The following is a 21228-nucleotide window of genomic DNA, read 5'->3' as shown; positions in this document are numbered from 1 at the left end:
TATAGAAGCATGTCAATTAAAATGCTGTTCTATCTTATGTTCAGTTACCTTTGGTTAATATCCATTCATCTTTCCTTTCCTCTATGCCAAAAAAAAGATGAGAATGACCAGAACCCTGTTGGTTGCTATTATTATTTTTTAAACATACAGTGGAAGTACATCTGAGCCTTTGTCGAGGAAGAGGTTCGTACTGAGCCATGTGGGAACACATATATGATAAGAAAATAGGGTCTGTTCTGTTCAGCTTACATCTAATTAATTTGCAGAGACTAATGCAACATGCTTGAGTTTCCTAAAAACAAATATTCTTGAATAAAGTTGAATTGGTAGAGAATTCCCAAATGTGCTCTTTTAGTTTTGGTTGAGGAAGAGCTATGAAGAACTTGTGCCAGTTTATTTTCCCATGTGTTAATACCACATTTAGAATGATTGCACTTAATGTACATATGTTACATACAGCACTCTCCAAAATTTCACTGTGTACAGAAATGATACGTCTTCTACCTGCTCTCTAACTGCCAAGCCTTTACTGAGTCATCAGTGCACATTTTGTGAATGCCCACTCCTAGCACGCTGATTCTGGGAAGCAGTGCGTCATATCAACACTTAAGAATATCCCCTTTGACTGGAAAAGTCAACCTCTTCTGCAGTAAACTAAAAGCCAGTTTTGAAGTTAAATTCTCCCTGTCTCTATGTGTGTAATGGGAATCTTGTAATTTCCTTCCATTTCCAATAAAAGTCAATGGCAAGGGTTTGGATTAGGAAGAATCCCTTTAGAAAAACCTTATTATGATGCCAAAGGAAACTGAAATCATCAAGGAGTATGGTAGCTTGTCTCTGAATTCTGATCACTGCCATACAATAAAGACACAGCTTGAATACTTACGGAATAAGCACCTGATATAGCACTATTACCAGTAGTGATTGTTTTAAATTGTGTTAACTGTAACACAGAATACTTTTATTGAGTCTTGTACATCCACAAAGTCCTTCTGAACACTTTTGGCTGCAATGTCATACCTTTTTCTGTCTAATGAGTTCTTTTGAGTCTCCATCACTATGTTAGCTTCCATTTTTATTCTGTATCACTGAAATATATATTAAAAGAAGTCTGTTTTTTTCTACAAATGAAATTAGAAAACAGGATTCCATGAAACACTTAATGGATTTTTAGTTTCCTTTTAAAAAGAAGTTTATACAGTGTTAAATTCATGCTTATTTCATTCAGATAAAAGCATTACTGTCCATTTTTTCCAGACTTCAATACCTGTATCACATATACTTCACAGTTTAAATATTTCCCTGTTATTTTGCATGGTTTTAGAGCTTTTAATACAAAATTCTCATTTTATTTATAAAAGAAGAAATTAATAGATGACTTAAAGTCATGATAAGCAGAGATAAGTGAATGCAGACTGAAAAGAGTTTGAATACACTTCTGCAATGTGGATGTTCTTCTTGTGGTAACCATTTTCAATTTCCATATTGCTGTAAAAAAATCAGAGAAAGACAGTAAAAGTTCCCAGGGAAGAAAGAAGATTTGTGCAAATGTCAGCTGTGAGTAGATGTTGTGAATTCAGGACAAAGTGATATGACTTCATGTCCATCTCATTTTCCTGTGAAGTAAGGGCTCATTTAAACCCTTGCTACGTAGTAACTTATCTTCACAGTAATTCTCCATATTCATATCTGAAATAAGCACAAACATCATGCTTACATTCAACTTTGTCTTTCTACAGGTGGTTAAAGAATCATGAGGCCACTTCTGCTTTTATAAATCCTCTCCATCATCGGTACTGAAGCTGCTTCTCCTGCTGCTCTCTTTCGATGCAGCTGGTGATGTGGAAGACAAGAGCGGGTCTGTTCCAAATGGTGATACTGTGTCATCCAGTAAAATTTCCTCTAGCCGTTGTTCTTCTTTTAAAGCTGCACTAAAGGACAAATCTGTGAAGTGTGAAAGTGGATCGGAAAAGCCTGTTGATCTATCACAAACATCAGAATTTGGTCCATGTGCCAGAGACATTTGTTGAGAGTAGTCTACAGAGTTCTCCTCTGGGTAAGACTGTTGCTTGATGACCTGAGCAGCTAAATCTACAGCACTGAGCGAAGACATGACAGGAAGACCGTGTGCACGAGCCTGTATCTCTAATTCCTAACGTTTCAAACAAAAACAATTCAATAATTATTTTGGAAGAGAAAACAGTGTCTTCAGAATTATTGCAATAAGAAGCATACCAATAGTATGTACAAATTAAAAATATTAGTAATAACTGGCCTCTTGTTCAGCTGTGAAACTATGTTTTAAAATGCAATAATATTTAATCTATGATAATTTGCAGTGAGTCACATCATAGGTTGGTTTCTTTCTAATTCCGCTCCTGTCATTATGTTCCTAGAAGAACATAAGTTAGGACTTCCTCTCTAAAACCATTGCCTATACTACTGAGCCAAATACATGTGATAGAAAAATGTCACAATTTTCATTACTCACAGGAGATCAGGCTTGCTATCTAGAGAAACAGAAGATACTACACTTGATGACGCTTATGATATACAGCTATATGTATATATCATCATATTTGATGATGATGATTGATTACATATATGCATATATAACACATACACATGTGTGTATATATATATATATATATACACACATATGTATTCCAGTCTTGCATTTCAAGCCAGGTAGGGCCATATTCTGATGTTTCATGTCACACAAGCTGATGATATATGACATAATGTAATATAGCACAGTATACCCAAGGTATAGTAATGTATGAAATGGCTACTATGGGAAAATGAAAATATGAAAGAGAATTTAGTGTCCAATATTAATTTGTGGCAGGAGAAATACACTTTTTTCTTCCTTTGTTGTCTTTGTCAGAATATTATATGGAAACTGTTTCTACAAATATTTCATTAACTTTCCGTGTGTTGCTTTATGTAAGGACTAATTATCAAAGGAATTTCCTAGAAATCTAAAGGATATTCCCCCCCTCCCCAATATTTATAGCAATAAATAGGGGAAACCAATTCATTTTTAATAAATGGCATTTGGGGAAAGATGATATAGATTAATAAAATTTGATGAGGGATAAGTAGCAAGAATGCTTTGTAGTTCATGGCAACACTCTTATACAAACCTGAATTCGAAGCAGAAGTCTTCTGTTAGCATGCTCTAATTTCTTCTGCCTGTGCTCTAATTCTCTGGCTCTCTGTTGTTCTTTTTGTAGCCACTTGATGTACTCCACTGATGCTTTTAAAATAGTTCCTTTGTTCCAGCGCATATCACTGCAGAATGTAGAGATAACCTTTTCACAATTGTGCATGTCAGCAGAATTCATAAGAACTTACAAAATCTTTTACATTAATATGAAATAATGATTTACATGACTATTATTCACTCTTAGATATTATTGCTTCTGAATGGAAATTTTAATAGAATAGTTAAGAAGCCCTTATATAGTAAAATTAATCCCAGAATGAAAATAAGTGTCAAAAGAAAGTAATAAAGTGACTTTTTGTGGGAGAGCTAAATGCAATATCATGATTCTACCATTACAGTTTTTATATTTTTAGTGAAAATTGCTTTTATTATTAACTCTAAGATTAAAATCTATGTGCAGTATTTCTGCATTAATGAACTAGGAAATATACATTACTGAAGACTTAAGCCTAAATTTTTAAAGATCATTTCAAATATACTACTCCTTTTACCTGACTTACTAATGAGGTTGCTTTTATGCTTGTTGGGAAAAAAATGAACTGTGCTGAATGCCACTCCTCATTGATGATAGAGCAGGCAAATCACCACAGAGGCTGTAGTACGACAAAAATTCTTGATCAAGCCTGTTCACAAAGCTTGAAACAATGTACAGCAGGTTAAAGAGCACAGCTACATGCTAAGCCCAGCTCAGAATAAGCATCTCTCAGAAAATGAGATTAGATTGTCCCTGACTAAGGAAACCATATTTTAACTTCCACTTTACAAGTAACCATATTAACCACATGCATGTGCTCAAACTTAGCACGTGTTCACGGACTGTCATACATGGGAGACCTTGAAACAAGAATGAATTTTACTGAAAATGTTGAACTTCTGATAAAGTTCCTTGTTTAATAATACAGGAATGGGTACCTTTGCACTAAATATAAAGATAGAAGGGTTTATCCAAATTATCCATTTTACTGCAAAAAGGATGAAAAAGACTGACACAGGTTCTGATCCTACAAAACAAGCCTGAAAGGGACAAAACTGCTCTATTTAAATTGGTTTGAGAAACTGAGAAATAACCAGCCTAGGCCATTCTTTAGTAGCTGTTCTGAGTGTGTATGCTCGAGAGGAAAAACTACCATGCAGTGGTTGCTATTATCACCTTAAGAGATTTTGAATCCTTTCCATTAAACTATTGTGCTGGATGAAGTGTGGTATACAGTAAGTTTTCAGGTCAGTATCTGATGCAAATACAGAATTCCTCCTGATTCTTACTTATATATTTGCTACTGTGTGCACACCTCTGTGTGTGCATGTTTATATGTGTTTATCCAACATTATTTTTGACATTCCTATTCATATGTACATAAACTGGTTGGTTTCTTACTAAATGACCAGTATAGAAGCTAAATCTTCTAATACCTAAAAGGAAGATATTAAAGGAAATATCTAGCAACAGATGGCAACCTTAGGAGTTAATGCAGCTCTCACTCCATATCTTTTCATTTATACCAAGAGTAAAAGGAAATATTGAAGGACATCTGTGCTGATTCTGCATCACAGATATTCTCTATTCTCGTTAGCCAGAGCACCATACAGCAGCCACGGGACAGCAGTCTGGAGGAGCAGACAGACGCCCTACACAGGAGATGCACAGGGCTGGAAGAGCAGCAATATCACCATCATCACCTTCAAGATGAAGGCGAATGGGAGGGGGAATACTGTGGGGAAGGTGCTTGCATAGCAGTTGTCTCTAATGTGTCTGGCTCTGCTTAGCCGGAATGGCAAGCAGATTCATCTATGATGGGAAGAAGAAACCTCAGCATTTGAGAAGCAGATTAAATCCAAGAAAAATTGATTAAATCCAGGAACAGCAATTGCATAAGAAGAATTTAGAAATTCTTGGATCAGTTACTGGTTTTCGGTTATTTCTGTGAAAATGCTAAATTTTAAGTTGGATGCAAAGTTGTATGAAAAATAATAGAAGTACCATTAAGAAATTGTTTATTACTTTTTAGAGATTTGTATATCATTCTTGTCCAGTATAAAATAGAGACAAAATTTAAACTGATGAGATCCACAAAGTCATTTGAGAGTCTTTTTTAAAAAGTGAGCAATCACTGCTAGTTTTAGTCATTTTATCCGAAACTGCTTTATAAAACTGGCATTCTAACTGTTTTGAAGCTATGGCTGTATATAGATTAACTAATCTTTGGAGATGGAAGGAGTCCTTTCTATATTTTACTTTTTTATTCTCTATTCATTCCTTACTGTGTTTTTTAAATCTATGTTATTATTGTGTGCATGTTAGGCTTCAGTCCTGTAAATACTGCTACATGTGAGCAGCTCTACACACGAAACAGGTCAGCGGAGAGCAGTCTGAGGTCCTGCAGGCCAAGTAGGACTGGTCTTCATGTGTGTGTTAGTATAGCTACCAGCACAGTGTCAACTTACTACTTATCAGCAGATTTAGATGTAACTAGTAAAATAATACGATATTTCAAGCAAATTACAGATTTAATATGTAGCTTAATTAATAGAGATCCACCACACACCATATTTTGTTTGGAAAACTAGCAAAAAAGTGAAAACTGTATAGCATTTTATTCTTAGTTCCTCCTAATTTTGACAGCTGCATCTCTCTATAAAACTGAAAGGCCCAGAAACTTAGCGAAATTGTCCTCTTTTTAAGAGAAAAGAAACATAGCCATGAGACAGATCTTCAGCTCTTTTCCATTAGGATGACTATTTTGAAGTGAAAGGAGCTTCCCTAGTTTACATAAGCTGAAGAACTGCAGGAAGGACAAGAGCATCTGATCATTTAAAATTAAAAATAGTTAACAAAAACATAGTTTGTGAGCAGGTGATAGTCACAGAGTTTGCCAGTCACAGAGCTGGTACCAATAACAGACACGTTAATGAAATTCAAACTACATTTGCAGACCATTTCTTCCTGTTCTTCTCAGAAATTATCTTTAAATTGTACTTGTTCAAAGAAATACTTAGAAGGAATTTATGCCTGTTTTGATGACCTGTACAACTACTAGGCATATTCTCCTGAAAGGGCCGCAAGTTTCTATTTTCTAATAGCACCTGCTTACAGAAGCTTTTCCTTTATATTAAGCTTGGCAGTGCTAGCCAGTGCGTCCACAGACAACACCGCTTCAGACATAGACAGATATTTTAAGCATAGAGAGAGTGAAAGCAGTCCAGTAATTCTTCCCAAATCATCAGTGATTCTCTCAGCATCTTGCTTCCATAAAATGGCTAGAATTCTTACATGAAAGATTTTTTTTTTTCTTGTTATTTCTGACAATTCCAGTCTGGCTACCATAAAACAGTTCTTGAGTTAGCATTTCCAGACCATGTCAGAACGTGAAGTCCTGTTAACCACCTGCAACTGGATTCTGAAAGGCTTAACACAAAAGAACGAAGAATGGAAAAGTAGGTATGTTTAAAGGAGCAGGTTGTGATTTTTTCAGCAAAATTTCACTGGGTATTTCGAATAATTTTTAATTCTATTTTAAAATTATTCTATCTAACAATTTTGAATTAATAGAGAATCTATCACTTAGATATCTAAGTGCTGAAAATTAAACAAAAGAGAGTTCCTTGCACCTTAAAAGAGCCATTAGGTTTATCTCCATTTTCTAATGTGGATGATCTTAAAACAGCCATTGATTTAAGCAAGGTAATACACACTTCTTACTATTAAATTAAAAGAATGAAGAGAATGGAGGTTTTAAACTAGTCAAAAGAGAGTCCTTGTGGAAGCTCTGCAGGAGCCAAGTGAGTGCACCATATAACTAACAAAACAAAAGTGAAATTAAAAAAAAAAAGAAAATATAAGAAATATAAATCATTAAAGGTTTCTAAATAGCATCAAAAATGTCCTTTCTGTTCTTTAGTTTGAATGTAATCTTCTTGAACGTCATCTGGGACAGGTATGCTAACCACAATAACTAAGTTATAGTAGTATTTGCTCTTCAATGCAAAAGCAAATTTGTTTCTCTGTCATTAGCCTAAGCATCACTAAAGTGTCTCCTTTTACATCCAAATTCCCACTGCAAGAGGGATCTTTTCAAATCAATATACGAGGTGAAAATGCTATGCGTGATAAAATGTTACAGAGAAAATATTGTATGAAATGATATATCTCTTTCAAAGAGGAAGAGGGCAAATTAGGGGCACAGTAAGGTGTTATAAAGCAAAAGGCAAGAACTGAAAGAGAGGGTAAGGACACTGAGTTATGATCAGGCAACACAGGACCATTCCAGAAAGAAATAATGATTTTGATGTGCTAGGCCAACAAAACAACATGGTCAAATTGATGAATTTACACTTAGGAAAAAAAAAAGAAAACTTTATTTACACATTTTCTTTTAATTAACTTAACCTGGCACCAAGCTATAATCAAGTTATGTTTTAATCTAAATTTTCCAAGATTGATGTCTCTTTTTTCTTGGTACCAATTTGAAAGCTTTTAAATAAAGCTATTTTCAAAAATAGTACTGATTGCCAGCCTTTTGAAAATAGCAGTCCTCAGAATTTGAGACACCTAAGTTCACCTACTGCTTTTATAAACATAAACCCTTATGGCAGTCATATTGTCAAAGTCATTCATGGATTTGGAGACTAAAACAAGAAAAGCTGATGCCTTCAGGATCTTTCCCTGAACCCTTTTTACGAGGCAACACCACCAAAATCAGTGAGTAAAATCCATCATCCATTTATTGGAGCAAAACTGCAGGTCCAGATCACTCATTTTAAGAAGAGTTTAAATGGCTGGTCTAGGTATTTACATTTGGAATAATTTCATAAACTAAATCTGAATCCAAACCAAAACACTCAACTGAAACACCTCTGCAGGCTATCAAAAATCATAATTGGAATTTGTACCTCACCTCCACTTCTAATTGCAGCATAACTTGCTTCCATTATTGCTTTATAGCTGCAAACCAACAGTGCCATCCACTGTTTTTCTGAGTAATCTTTCAATTATTTGCCAAATAGCCTTGAATACTGAGAGGTACATGGACAAAATTAAAAATCATCTACCAGTGTGTATTTGTAGGAGATCACATGTGAGCAAAATTGTATTTAGGTGCCCAGAGTGCTTCTTATTTCAGCTCAGCTGTTATGCCTAAACTTACACTAACGTGTCCATTTATCTAATCTTGGGTTAATGCTGTACAAGCAGCAGTCTCTGAATTCTCTCAAAAGGCTTGTGGTATGTTAACTTTCTTACTGGTGATTTCACTCAAAGTGGTTTGTCATGCTAAGCTTGTACTTATGTAAGTCTTACACAGCTTTATATTTTTATTAAAAAATCCTCCATATAATCAAAAGTTTTAGTCCTAAGGGGGAAGGCTGAAGTATCAGTAGATATTTTCGTGTGAAGCAACATGCAGGTCTGCACTGACATGCAGATGATAAAGACAAAATCTGTATAACCATTTTTTTGCAAATCACAATGATGCCAGTGCACAGCCTTAAAGCATCCGTGACTGACATGAGAAATCTAAGGCTAAGTTCTGGCATTAAATATCACACTGAATTGTTATTGCTAATCCTGCAATAGGTTTTCCTGCTGAGGGGGATTTTCTCATGCTGATGACAAATACAAGCTTTCAGGGAATGCAAGTATCGTTTAAACAATGTGCATTTTTTGTTACTGTAAGTATATGCAGTAGTATAAAATGCTATTATTATAGCAGTTATAGCAATTATTATTTTTATCAGAAAAGTACCTCACATTTCAGGACTGTTGTTTTTTCCCCCCACTGGAGAGGGGACTTCTGAAAAATACTCAGTCTACAGACTCTTAAACTAATTTTCTTTTTGCTTAAGCCAAGGACAGCTGCAACACACATTTTGTTTTATCCCACTAGAGGGCCCATGGCTAGGGATGGAAGCATCACTCCTTACTTCTCCAGAGACACCAAACAATTGCTCCCAGGAATAGAGAGCTTGACTTTCTGATGTTAGTTTGATTTCCTTCCCAACAACCACCACCTCCTCCATCCCTGGCATAGAGGTCTCTCTTTAACATCCTGGAATTACTAGATCCACTTTCCTTTTATTCTCCTTTCATATAAGATTTCCTAACAGCCACCAAAAATCTGTCAAAGATTTGTTGATTTTATGGCTTGATTTGAACTAGTGACTTGGCATAGTAAGTTCTGCATCCCATTAGTCACCCCTATAGCAAGTATATGCAGCCTTTTTAATTATTATTATTATTTAAACTATAAACATTATTACAGGAAAGACGGTTGAACTCACGGATCATTAGATTTGGGGATGAGTGTGCCAAGCTCCTTGATTCGGTAATTAATATTATACCTCCTTCTTCTCTCAACTGTTAGAAAGAAACAGTTACTATTTTTATGGTGAAATATTCTTGACAAAATGACAAAATATGACAAAATCAGCATAAAACATTTCAATTAGTTAAAAACAGGTCAGTCAACAGACAGAATATTCCTCCTCAAATAGAAATTCCAACATATTTTACATGTCTCTGACATACTCTCAAGACAAACTCCATGATTAGTATCATCTCGCCCTACTTGGTAGGTTTCCCATCCCTATACAACTAGACTCCTAGTGAATGAATTGGTCACTTTTTCCTTAGATATGGGATAACACTTCTTTTTTGCGCAGCTTATGTACCCTTTCTCCACCCTGCTCCCATACAATGATCTTCCAGCTCAGTGCACTGAGTTTTGCTGATGACTTCAACAAGAGCAAAAGACAACTCATCCAGCAGTCCACTCATGTCAAAACTCCTGCTACAGCTTGTGGTTAGCAGCTCGGTTATCTTTTGCCTGATGTTAAAGTCTTCAGCTTCTTGATTTGCTTTTTTCTGCTACAGCATATCAGCTGTGTAAACTACAAAGCACACAACCATATCTCTTCACTGAAGCTGAGGAAAGATTACATTCCAAAAAACACTTCATCCTTTTATTTCCTTCAGTGATGGACTGCATGAGCATATTTGCAATAACCTTCAAAAGTCAAAAATAAAGAAAATATGCATCTTAAAATTTTTTCTGTGCTCTCAGATGACCTTTTCAGTATAGTACTGGCTGTCCAGACTGGGGTGTTGCTTCTCCTTTACACAAGGGCCTGTCACATTTCTGCCTCCTATTTCACTATTTTAGAGAGAATTCACTTCAGCTTCCTCATCAGGTTGTCTCCAGCTATTTTTAGATAGAGAAATATCACTTTTCTAACAGGCAAGTCCAAAGGACATCTCCTATCTCTCTTGGGAATCAGTTTTGGTCCATGACTAGCATTGCACTGAGCCATTTCTGTTATTGCTTGCTTCTCAGAAGATCTTCTTACTATTCTATTTCAGCTATATTTCACCAGACCAAAGCTAACACTTGTAAATCAGCTTAGAACATAGGAAGACTGAACACATGCTCTCCTTTATCCATGTATATAAATATGTACTTAAAGTTTGATGGCCTAATTTTAATGGAAGTCAAAAAGCCAGTCTTTACAGCTCAATAGACCTATATTTTTAAAAAAGGTGTGGAGAAGGAAGGCCCAGTGGGTCTTCCTAGGCCAGCTTCAACCTTCTCATAGTCATACTCACTAACATGCTACTTTCAGGTCCATCACATAGATTACTTTTACTTCTTTTCCCCTTTCTATAAAAAGAGATATTTTTTTCTTGCTGTCTAAGTGAGGTTTTTAGGTTTGTGTTGCAGCTAGTGAATTGACTTCGCAGTTATTAGTTGATTCCAATTCAGGGAACTCCCTAGGTGTTATTTATTACACTGGTAAAGTGCTCTGCCTCAGTGGGATGCATTAGCTTGTCTTACTCTCTCTAGAAAGAGGAATTTCACTCAACAGATTAAAGTAGCTTAGTTGTTACAGTTGTGAATCACATATTGAGTAGACAGAATTATAATCCATATGAGTGTATTATTAAGTGATCCCTCGTACCCCATGGGCACCAATGTGCTCAAATTCTTAGGAACACACAACATAAAAAAGCACTTTGCAACCAAACAACTAAAAATATATACACCTAAGTTATGCTGGCAAAATAACTATGGGACTTAAATGTATAGTCATATATCTTAATAACTGTTGCTTAATTAATATTTACAGAGTAGAAAAGCTCTTCTAGAGAGCAAGAGAGACTGATCGAAAAAAATAAAGCCAACTAAACACTCGCTATAAAACAAGACAAAGAAAAAATTACCTTTTCAGGGCTTGATTGAAGAACTGACTACTTAAAGGGAATAATTTTCTAGTTCTTCCTTACAGATACAAAAATATTTCTGCTTATAACTGTAAAATGGAGACTTTAAATCAACCCAAAACATGAATACTGGTGTAATTCTAATCATTCTCTGAAATTTGATTTTTCAGACGTCTCTAAAAATGAATGATAGTCATAAAATAGCTTATTTTCAGGGGTTTCTTTTGCAGTCACACTAATAACACTTTTATATGCAATGCCTTAATATGTACAAGCCGAAGATAGTAAAGCTATCTTCAGAGAGACTTTGAGGTCTGAAGTTTACAACTGGTGCCAAACCAGAATGAAATGTTCTGTGTCTGCATGCTATGATTCCCACATACAGTCTTTCACTAGTGAATTACAATTAAAGGTACCCTGTGTTACCCTCATTGAGATGTCATCTGTACGTAGGAAGGATGATCTCACAGCCAAAATAAACAGTAGTGGCAATGGTGAGAGTTGGCGTTCCTAACGTATGCTTGCCTCCTCAACAGCTTTCCTCCTGCTGCAATTCCGGACAGCTCAGACACCCACCGTCTTTTCCTAGTCTAGAAAAAAATTCCTATTTCTGCCCAATCAAGACAGCTGCAGTGGCACTTCAGAGAAGATAGGCTATCAAGAAGCGCCAAAATCTACATGGTCCATTTATAATCCACAAAGCATGCAGACAGAAACAAGGATGCCTTCTGGAAAATCTAAGTGGGCAGAAACCTTCTTTGCAGCAGTGACTAGGACGTTGCACTGGAATGCATATGTCCAGATCCATAATTTTATGCAAGTAAAGCATTGCTCTCTCTAAGATTACTGGAATGACAAGAGAGCAAAGAGCTAAATAAAGTTTATTAAATAATTACTGATCTGAGTTTAAATTCACAGATTATTTCTGCCGGAAAGAGTGGAGAGCAGAACTGGAAAATGTAATTATTTCATTCAGTGCTTTCCAAAGAGAATTCTTCTTTTCAGAAGAGAGAAAAATTACCTAATTTTATACTTTCAGGAAGCAAAATGAAACTTTTCTATTCTGGATAAATAAAAAATGTTGTTTATATTTGTAAGTTCAATATTTGCACACATTTTCTTTTCCCTCTTGCTGATAGAAAGTTTCAGCCTGACTAGAACCTCTAAGCTGGTGCTTCAAATAATACTCTAAAGAAAGATGTGAGGAGTCTAGGTCATTCCTGTTCTGTTTGTTCATCTTGTCTTCCTCCTTTCTTATCTGTTTTGCTCAGTGATTCTCAAGGACAACACCAAGCAAAATGAAAGCCCAGTTACACATGCAAGATATATGTACAACTGTAAAATAAAAACATAGTAGCAGGAGGTGACATGAGAGGAAATTCATTAAAATAGGTAAAATATTTTGAAAAGAAAAAGATAAAAGAAAGTAATTCAGTTCAAGGAATAAGGCTGTGTGCTTGTCTGCGTCTGCATACTGAATTTAATTTAATTACCCGATCAAGACGTTGATCTTGAATGAGAGCAGTGACATATTAATATTGTATTAATGTATTAATATTAATTGCAGCATTCTCCATACATTTTCTATACCATATATGAACATATACTCACTGAGATTATGATTATCCTTTTTTTGTCTCTCCTTTGCCATTGCTCGTGTATCTGCTTCTGACAGAAAATAATATTTATTAAACAGTCTTTAAGCTGCAATTCCAACCCTCCTTTCACCTTTTCAAAATGGCCTCTTGTAATGAAGAGCGGGCATTCAGTCTATACCTTTATTATTATTTTCATTATTATACAAGATCATAGGCAAATCTATATCCTATCTGTACTAAATCTTTAAGAGAGTCCGGCAGGTTGCTTAAGTTTTTATTATTGTACATTTTTTATTTAAACAAGTAGAAAGGCTATGAAGGAATATTTTTCTCCAATTTGCTGTATTTCACATTAGAATAAAACCTACAATACACTAATGTGAATCTGGATTTGCATATCCCATAATACAAGAGTTAATCAGATTTCTAGATATTCATATTGAAAAAACTCACTGTTTCCTTTGAGTAACACTAATAGACTGTACGTAGTTGTTAGCATTCTTTGGATTAATTGAATGTAACTTTTAAAGTTGTTAATCCACTAATATAGATTTACCTTGAATAGCCTTATTGTAAGCTTTTAAAAGAATCATTTGTTCCTCCCTGGAACAAATTTAATGGATGATTATTTATACTGTTGATCAGGAACAAACACATGGAAGACCCCACTATGTTTCCTAAAATAATTATCCCTATTAGAAGCATGATAATCATAAAAAAAAAAAAAAAAAAAAAAAAAAAAAACAGGGAAAATGTTGTTTCTGAATTGATAAAGTAGAGAATAGAAAGAAAACATTGAAAACATTTCTCCTGGATCTTTGTTCCTCCCCTTCATTGAATCAGTACAAATGTTGCAAAATTCTCAAGCAATGATTATGGAGAAGAGCTATTTCATGAGTAAGATTTATTCAACTTATATGATAAATATCACTTTGGAAATTATAAAATACTAAAATATCAGGGTTATTTTTACCTGTGAGTTCCCTTTTTACAGGTAGAGTAGCTGGGCAGGAAGCATTTGTGAGACCCATATTAGCTGGTGCCATTCCCTGGTCACTGCTATATATGTCCAAAATGCTGCTAGAGAGCTTAAGGGGGAGAAAGAGGGAAGAAGAAGAAGAAAAAGCATTAGAATAAGTTAAAGGCTTAAAAGATTAAAACATCATAAATACAAAGAGCAAACGTCTTTAAATATAAGTCTGATGTTCTTCAGTACGAGCTACATGTATGTGTCTAAAGGGAACATTTGCCCTTATCTAGAATTAAGTAAAATTAAAAGTAAAGGGTCAAAGTCTGCTATTATTCCATAAGCAGATTTCTATCTGACATTCATATGGGTTTCATATGCAGAGTGATGGCAAGATGTGGCCCCTGGAGTCTGTTTTGAGTTAGTTCTACAGTAGATTTTCCAATAGCAGGTTTACCACAACTGCACTTCAAACACGAACTAAGTTGAAAGGAGAAATAACCTTGCTGGTCTTAAGCTACTCCCCAGTGATTTTTGACTACATCACCAAACTCTGTATTGGTACTTCATACTGTTTATGTTTTAACAATATAAAAATTCAGTGACCTAGTTAGATGTGATAGTTAAAATTGGGGTGGGCATAACATCAAAGAAGAAGCTTTAATTAAAAAACCTGTGCTGTAGTCAAGACAGACCATATAACCTAATGCTTTTAATACGCATAATATATATAATCATATATACTATTATCTTTATTTGCTTTCCAAAATATAATATAGCATTATTTAAACAAACTCACAGAATACCCTAAAAGAGAAGTAAGGCTAAAGTACAGTTTGATGGATTCTAGACAATAGCCCAAGCCTCTTGAATAATTTTATACATCAAATATTATGTTGAAAATATGTAGAAGTTTAGTAATGAACAGTTCAGGTTCTGCTCAGTTTCTGTGATCAGATAGTAAACATTTCATCACTGATCACTGATCATATCTTATATATTGCTGTATGTTCATGTGAAAACAACTGAATAAAATGTCTAACCAGATTCACAAACAAGAACATATAAGGGAATATGAATGGAAAGCAACATATTTTTGCATTTTATGAGCCATACAATCTTTCTGTAGAACAATTTTTTTTTCATTCTAGGACAACAAACAAGGACTCAGATACTGAGTTTGAGTCAGCCTGGTCCATTAAAAAGTAGAGTAGGGAAAAAATATATCTATAACAAAAGTAATATCTCACAGCTGAGAGAATAAGGAGCAAAATCAAAAAGTTTGTTTTAACTTTGGCTAATTGACAAGAAGAAAAGAAGAACTGATTAAGAAATTTGACATAACATGCATTACTTAAACCTGGGGGGATCTTTAGCATACAACTTGTCTAGTTACCGCTTATTTAAATGTTTTCTCTGATCAGAAAAGCAGGTGATAGTTTAAATAATGTAATTATTTTTGTTAACAATGATCTTGAACTTTAACACATTCATAATGGATGTATGCACTCTCTGACAATGCCAGCTTATGATTTAAAAAGTGATTTCACTAATGTTTTAAAGCTCTATTTTCTAAAGTATTGCTCATAATGGTGTTTAATATGAACAAAATAAGTTCATCCTAATCAGTCATGTGTATACTTGGCTCCTTAAAAGTAGTCATTTTCCAAGGATGAAAAAAATTGTGGGTGAAACTACTGACTTCAAATATAAAAATATCTACTGTAATTAGGAGTTATTTAAGAAAGCTTTATTAAATGATAAGGTCAAGTTTTTTACTGGTGATAGAAGATGACTCCAGATAGACCATTTTAGTGCTTCAGGAGTGAGTGGAAGGGATGTATCATTAATAAAATAAATAAAAAAAAAAAAAGGAAAAAGGAAATACCTAACAATTCATGCATACCATAAAAGAATGATTTGCTCAATGTGAAGCTGTCCAATGGCAGTTTTTGCTATATTTTCTATATTACATCTGGAATTGTAAATAAGCTTTGTTTTCCAAGAAGAAAAAAAAATCATCTTTGATACTAAATTGTCTGAGAATTTGCTTTGCGTTAAATTCTTATAATAACTTAGAATGGAATGAAACTGCCAAGACTCTTTTTGAATACACATGAATAACATGCTCACTTTTTAAGTAATTTATGGAGACGCCTATTACTTAAGACAACTGAGAATTCTTAAATACTATTAGAAATCACCATGCCAAGTCAGTTTTGAAAATCTGCTTAAATATTTGATCTCTCAATGAAAATACTTTTTTAAAGAATGTTTGGAATTCAGTTGAGTATTACTCAAGAATAGGCTATGTTTAATATGTAGGATTTGAAAGCTAAGCACATTCCTACATTAAGTACCTTTGTTTCATTCCTGAGTAGCGAACTGACAAGTATTACAGTATTCACTACAGCTTTAACTTTGCATTTTCTTTGTTCTGGTGATAGCATAACTATATGAGAGTTAACTCATATTAGCTCTAGACACATATTCAAGGACTTCCATGTAAGTGAATTTGGCTTCTGAAATGATATGAAACATACTTCATATTCAGCACTGATTTAAAGACCTGAGAGTCAATGCGACTCCTGTACTGATTTCTGTGAATTTTGGATCAAGCCATCATTTGGATAGTCTACTGTTTCATGAAACATTAGGAAACAGTGACCACAGAAAATAATATAATAATCTCATAAGCAATCTAACAAATATGAAACAGATATGTATCTTTTATATCATGTTGTATATGTTTCACACAGTTTTAGTAGAAAACTCAAATATAAGGCATTCTGTAAGGGCCACTAGGATGGATAAGTGGATTCTTTGTGACAGAGCCATTAGTGATCTCACTTTGAGACAAGGTCTTCATTCTCAATTAGGTGGCACAGCATTTGCATGCTTACAGGAGGACAAAATGCTTATAAAGCAACAGTAAATTACACTACCTAGTTACAATTATTTTGTTCCTACAGAAATAATTACACACGGAAAAAACTGCTATGAACTTATGTGGTTGGAATAAGCCACAATATCATGATTTAGAATCAGGAGAAGTAATAGGTGATGATTCCTCTGACCTGTCTTGGACACTTGCAATGAGCTGAATTACCTCTATTTCTTCTTTCTAACTCTTTAGGAAGCCTCAGGTGACTGTTCCAGGTTTTTCACATGTACCTTCCTTTTATAAACTTTATTGTGCTTTTAATAAGAAAATTTCTGAATAAAATCTTATTTCAAAAATCATATGAGAACAACAAAGCGAACCAGACTAGATCTTTCCTGAAAAACATTCACCTTTCTGCTTATGAGGGAGTTAAATATACAGAGACAAAACTTTAACAAAGTATTTTGCTGAAACTCTGTACCTGAATTTGCCCTGAGTTGATATCAAGCAAGGAAAATTCCAAACCATTTGCTCGGTAATGCTATAGAGCACTGAGAAAGAGGTTCAAATAGAAATTAGTCAAATTTGCTCAGGTAAAGAAACGAGATAAGAAACTTTTTTGTCTGTCAAAGCAGGGAGCTATTTTAGAAATGTAGACATCGGGGAAATAATTTTTAAATTACAAAATTAAAAGATCTATTGCAATATATTATAGAAATTACATGTCAAATTACATCTAGTCATTTTAATGTGCACTAAGATGCCACACACCATAGTGCAATTTATTTTTTACACAGCCATATGTGCAGCAGGGATAGCTTTTACACTACTGTGGCTTCAAACAGCTTTCAGTTCTGCATTGCAGGATAAATATATACATTGACATTATCTTACAAAGAATCCAATGCAATCTTATTAAAAGTACAAATCATTTGCAATGGCATAATTATATGTTATGTATATGATAATGATCTTATTCAGCTATATAGCACTGTCAAACTTGATGAATCCTAAAGCACTTTAAAAATGTAACTAAGTAGGCTGTGTCAAAAGCGTATGCTTGCTTTCAATTTAGATACGTACACTTGGCGGTTGATATGGAAACATACGCATTTGGGTATGAAAATGTAAAAATCCCAGGAAATAATCTATCTATCCTCCAGTTTCCCTAAGGTGTACCAATACATTTGTGTTGGTCTGAGAAATCCTTGTAAGTCACATCATTTTCGACCTTTCAATGCACTATAAATACACATATTTATATCTGCATGTCTGAGAATTTAGATACAAGTAGCTTGTAAGGGGCAGGCACATACAATTAAAAATAGAAGTCTATAATTAGTCATTTTTCCTGCTTCTAATATGCAGCCAGCTTTGGACAAAAGATTAGCAACCTTTAACATAGCAAATAGTCAAGTGGGAACAGCCAGTGACAATGTGGTACTGGAAGAGAATAATACTATATCTAATTAAAATTTCAAGAAGAATTAAGGAAAGCAGACTGTAATTAACCGAGTTAGCATTTGGCAAGGACACTGGGGTTGACACTCTTCCTTTTGTATAATGTGTCACAGAGTCTTTAATGCCTGTGTCAGAAGACTGGAACATGAGAATTTCCGTTCACAGGGCTCAATCCTGGAAGATGCTCAGCTTTGAAAATAAGATAAATTAAAGGCATACTTCTAGCATCTGAACAAGTGCCTGGCTTAAGCTGAGCAGCACCTTGCAGGATGTAGCATTCCCAGAAACAGAGCCTGGCACCTTTGGGTGCTGGTGCTCTCTAACACAAGTATTGGAAAGGCCTCATCCTGAAGGGCTTGTTATATTTAATAACTGATTCTGAACTGCTGTGTAGGCAAATTTCTACGGTAAAATATTAAGAGTTCGTTTCTCATACAGATAGCTGGCAATGGACAACAATGATCACAAAAAATGAGCAGTCTGTGATACCAAGTCATGTCCTTTCTAAAACAAAACATTACTAGGCCATGAAAACTCTCTCATGATTTAGGGAAAGAATGTGCTGTTCCAGATCCCATGCTCTTTAGATAGACGTTTCATGCTATAAGTTATCTGCACAGCCTGCTCTCTTCCTTTCCTGCTTTGAGTTAGTCTTCTGGAAAGGTGAATGTCTTTAACTGTTTACAGCATTCTAAAAGTTTTCTTCCTAGTGAATTCTCCTGTGGATACTTCCCTGTGTCTTCTGGAAATATCTCCCTTGATGGATTCTAAGATCATATTTATCTCTTTTTTGCATTCCCATCATTTTGATGGCTTATAGTCATCCTCTGAGAAACTAATATACCCAGATCTTTCTCTGTCATCTCCAATTAATGAGCTCTCAACTTACTGCAGACATTCTTGTTATTAGTATTTAAATGAATGACCTTGCACTCAGTACTATTACATTCCTTCCATTTATACTATTCTGTCATCACAGACACATAATTCTTCCCCTATGATATCCTGATCCTCCTTTGTATTGACAATGTTTTCTACTTTTGCTAGCTCGGTAAATTTCATCAGAACACACATATTTTTTGTATTAAGGTCAGTAATGAAAATATTAAATAAACTGAGGCTGAAGATTGATTCTTGACTCCAGCCATGTACTTCTCTTTCAACAAAGTCATTGCCTTCTCCTTTGCCAGCCTCTTACCCTGCTGAAAAGAATCCTGCTCAGTTACCTTCTTCAAAGTCCCTATTGCATTTTACTCATCTATTCTCATAAAAGAAAGCTCAAATCAACAAACTCTTGATATGGAAAACTAGCTAGAAAGAATAATTCAAGCAGCAAACAGATCTCCATACCTCCAAAACAGTATTGCTAATCATTGAAGTAATGGAGGATACACACATCTGTAAACAGACATCTCTCAAGTAAACAGTTACCTAAATGAGCTAAACCTAGGACAGCAAGGGTTTTTGAACCTAGTCTCTGGACTGCCCTGACACGTTCATCAGATAGCCTTCTTTCTCTTAAGAGACCTGGGATCAGGAACTTGGTGGAAGCTCATTTCCAGCTACCATTTCTCCCAAGGTCTCCTCAGTTCTCCACTGGCACAATGAGCACAAGACCAGGCATGTGAAGAGAATGGCAAGATGCCCCTGGGAATGGCAGACACCAGGAGCAGGCTGCCTCTACCAGAAGTCTTTGCTCTGCCCAGGTGTGAGGAGGGTATGGAAAGGAAAGCAAGTGGGAAACAAGTTTTATGAATTGTGCTACTAGTAGAAACTTCCTCTGCTACCCTCTTTCCATGGTTCTTCCTAGGCAAGGAGTGGGCTGTGAGTACAGAAGGTTTGCATACCTAGTTCAGTCATGCATAAGCTCAGAAAGCATCATAACAATTGTGGAGTGCAGCATACTGAATGTCTACACCCATACAGCATACAATGTCTACATCTTTTTCCTAGAGAAACAAGTATACGTCCAGAGTAGTTGATGTGCAGTACAGACACTTCTGAGGACCACTAAACCTACTCACATGGTCAGATTGTCTGTACTGCACATCCAGATTTAGTAAGCTCATAAAATGGAGAATTATCATCACATACTGCCTTACTTGTCACAGAAAGAAACTACTCAACTGCTTAACTCAAAATGCTGGGTAGAATTTCTGCAAAAGAAAACATCTGTTAGTGGTTGATAAAAATTAGGACTTGTTCAGATCACATTCAGTTTGAGGTATTCACATATGAAATATCAGTACAATATCTTATTGCTCACTCTCAAATATATCCTACTTAAAATATGTTATCTTTGGAACCTAATTGATAACATTACTTCAAAGAATAGTTCTTGTCCGTATTAGCCAAAAATATATATTTCAGCACCCGCTGATTTAAATGGGGTCCTTGTTTATTCATTTCAATTAAAAAGTCAAAACAGGAATTTTAAAAAGCTTTTTTATTAGTGTCATTTGCATCCCAACTGTAGAAATTTAAATTTGGAACCACATTCATTCTTCATTTTATATATCAAGTAAAAATTAGGTTATTTAGTATCTGTGTTACTAGAGGATAAAAAATAAAAAAATGTGTTTAATTCCTTGTCATTCCTTTACTGCTTATCAAGCAACACCAGTAAACAAACTATTTTTCTCTCTTTGAAGTACATATATGGACATCAAAATATGCACTGAACAGGCCAGTAAGTGAATTGGTCAACAGGTTTATAATAAGTCATTGTAAGTACATTTTCTAAATAGCAATATCTGGTATACCAGATGTTTCCAATTTTTGGCAGGAAGAAAATAGGAGTATTTCTCATACTTTCAAAGTGTGCCTTAGTGAATTGTGACTTTTCCTCAAATTCAAAAGCACTTCAGACAAGATGAATGA

The 21228-nt window shown here is 34.9% G+C and overlaps 1 protein-coding gene across 1 annotated transcript in view; it reads right to left on the bottom strand.

Moving 5' to 3' along the window:
* Positions 1–1771: 1771 nt before the first annotated feature.
* TFEC (transcription factor EC) overlaps positions 1772–21228 on the bottom strand; it is an 89481-nt gene continuing 70024 nt past the window's right edge. The window contains exons 4-8 of the mRNA XM_062566924.1: positions 14010–14124; positions 13050–13106; positions 9503–9578; positions 3147–3294; positions 1772–2152 (exon numbers count right to left, since the gene is read on the bottom strand). Of these exons, the coding sequence (XP_062422908.1) occupies positions 1772–2152; positions 3147–3294; positions 9503–9578; positions 13050–13106; positions 14010–14124 (777 nt within the window). The remainder of the gene's footprint in view (positions 2153–3146; positions 3295–9502; positions 9579–13049; positions 13107–14009; positions 14125–21228) is intronic.

Source organism: Rhea pennata, chromosome 1, assembly GCF_028389875.1.
Source record: "Rhea pennata isolate bPtePen1 chromosome 1, bPtePen1.pri, whole genome shotgun sequence".
Lineage (NCBI taxonomy): Eukaryota > Metazoa > Chordata > Aves > Rheiformes > Rheidae > Rhea > Rhea pennata.
Note: the sequence above shows the minus strand (reverse complement) of the source record. Positions and strands in the feature narration are given on the sequence as shown.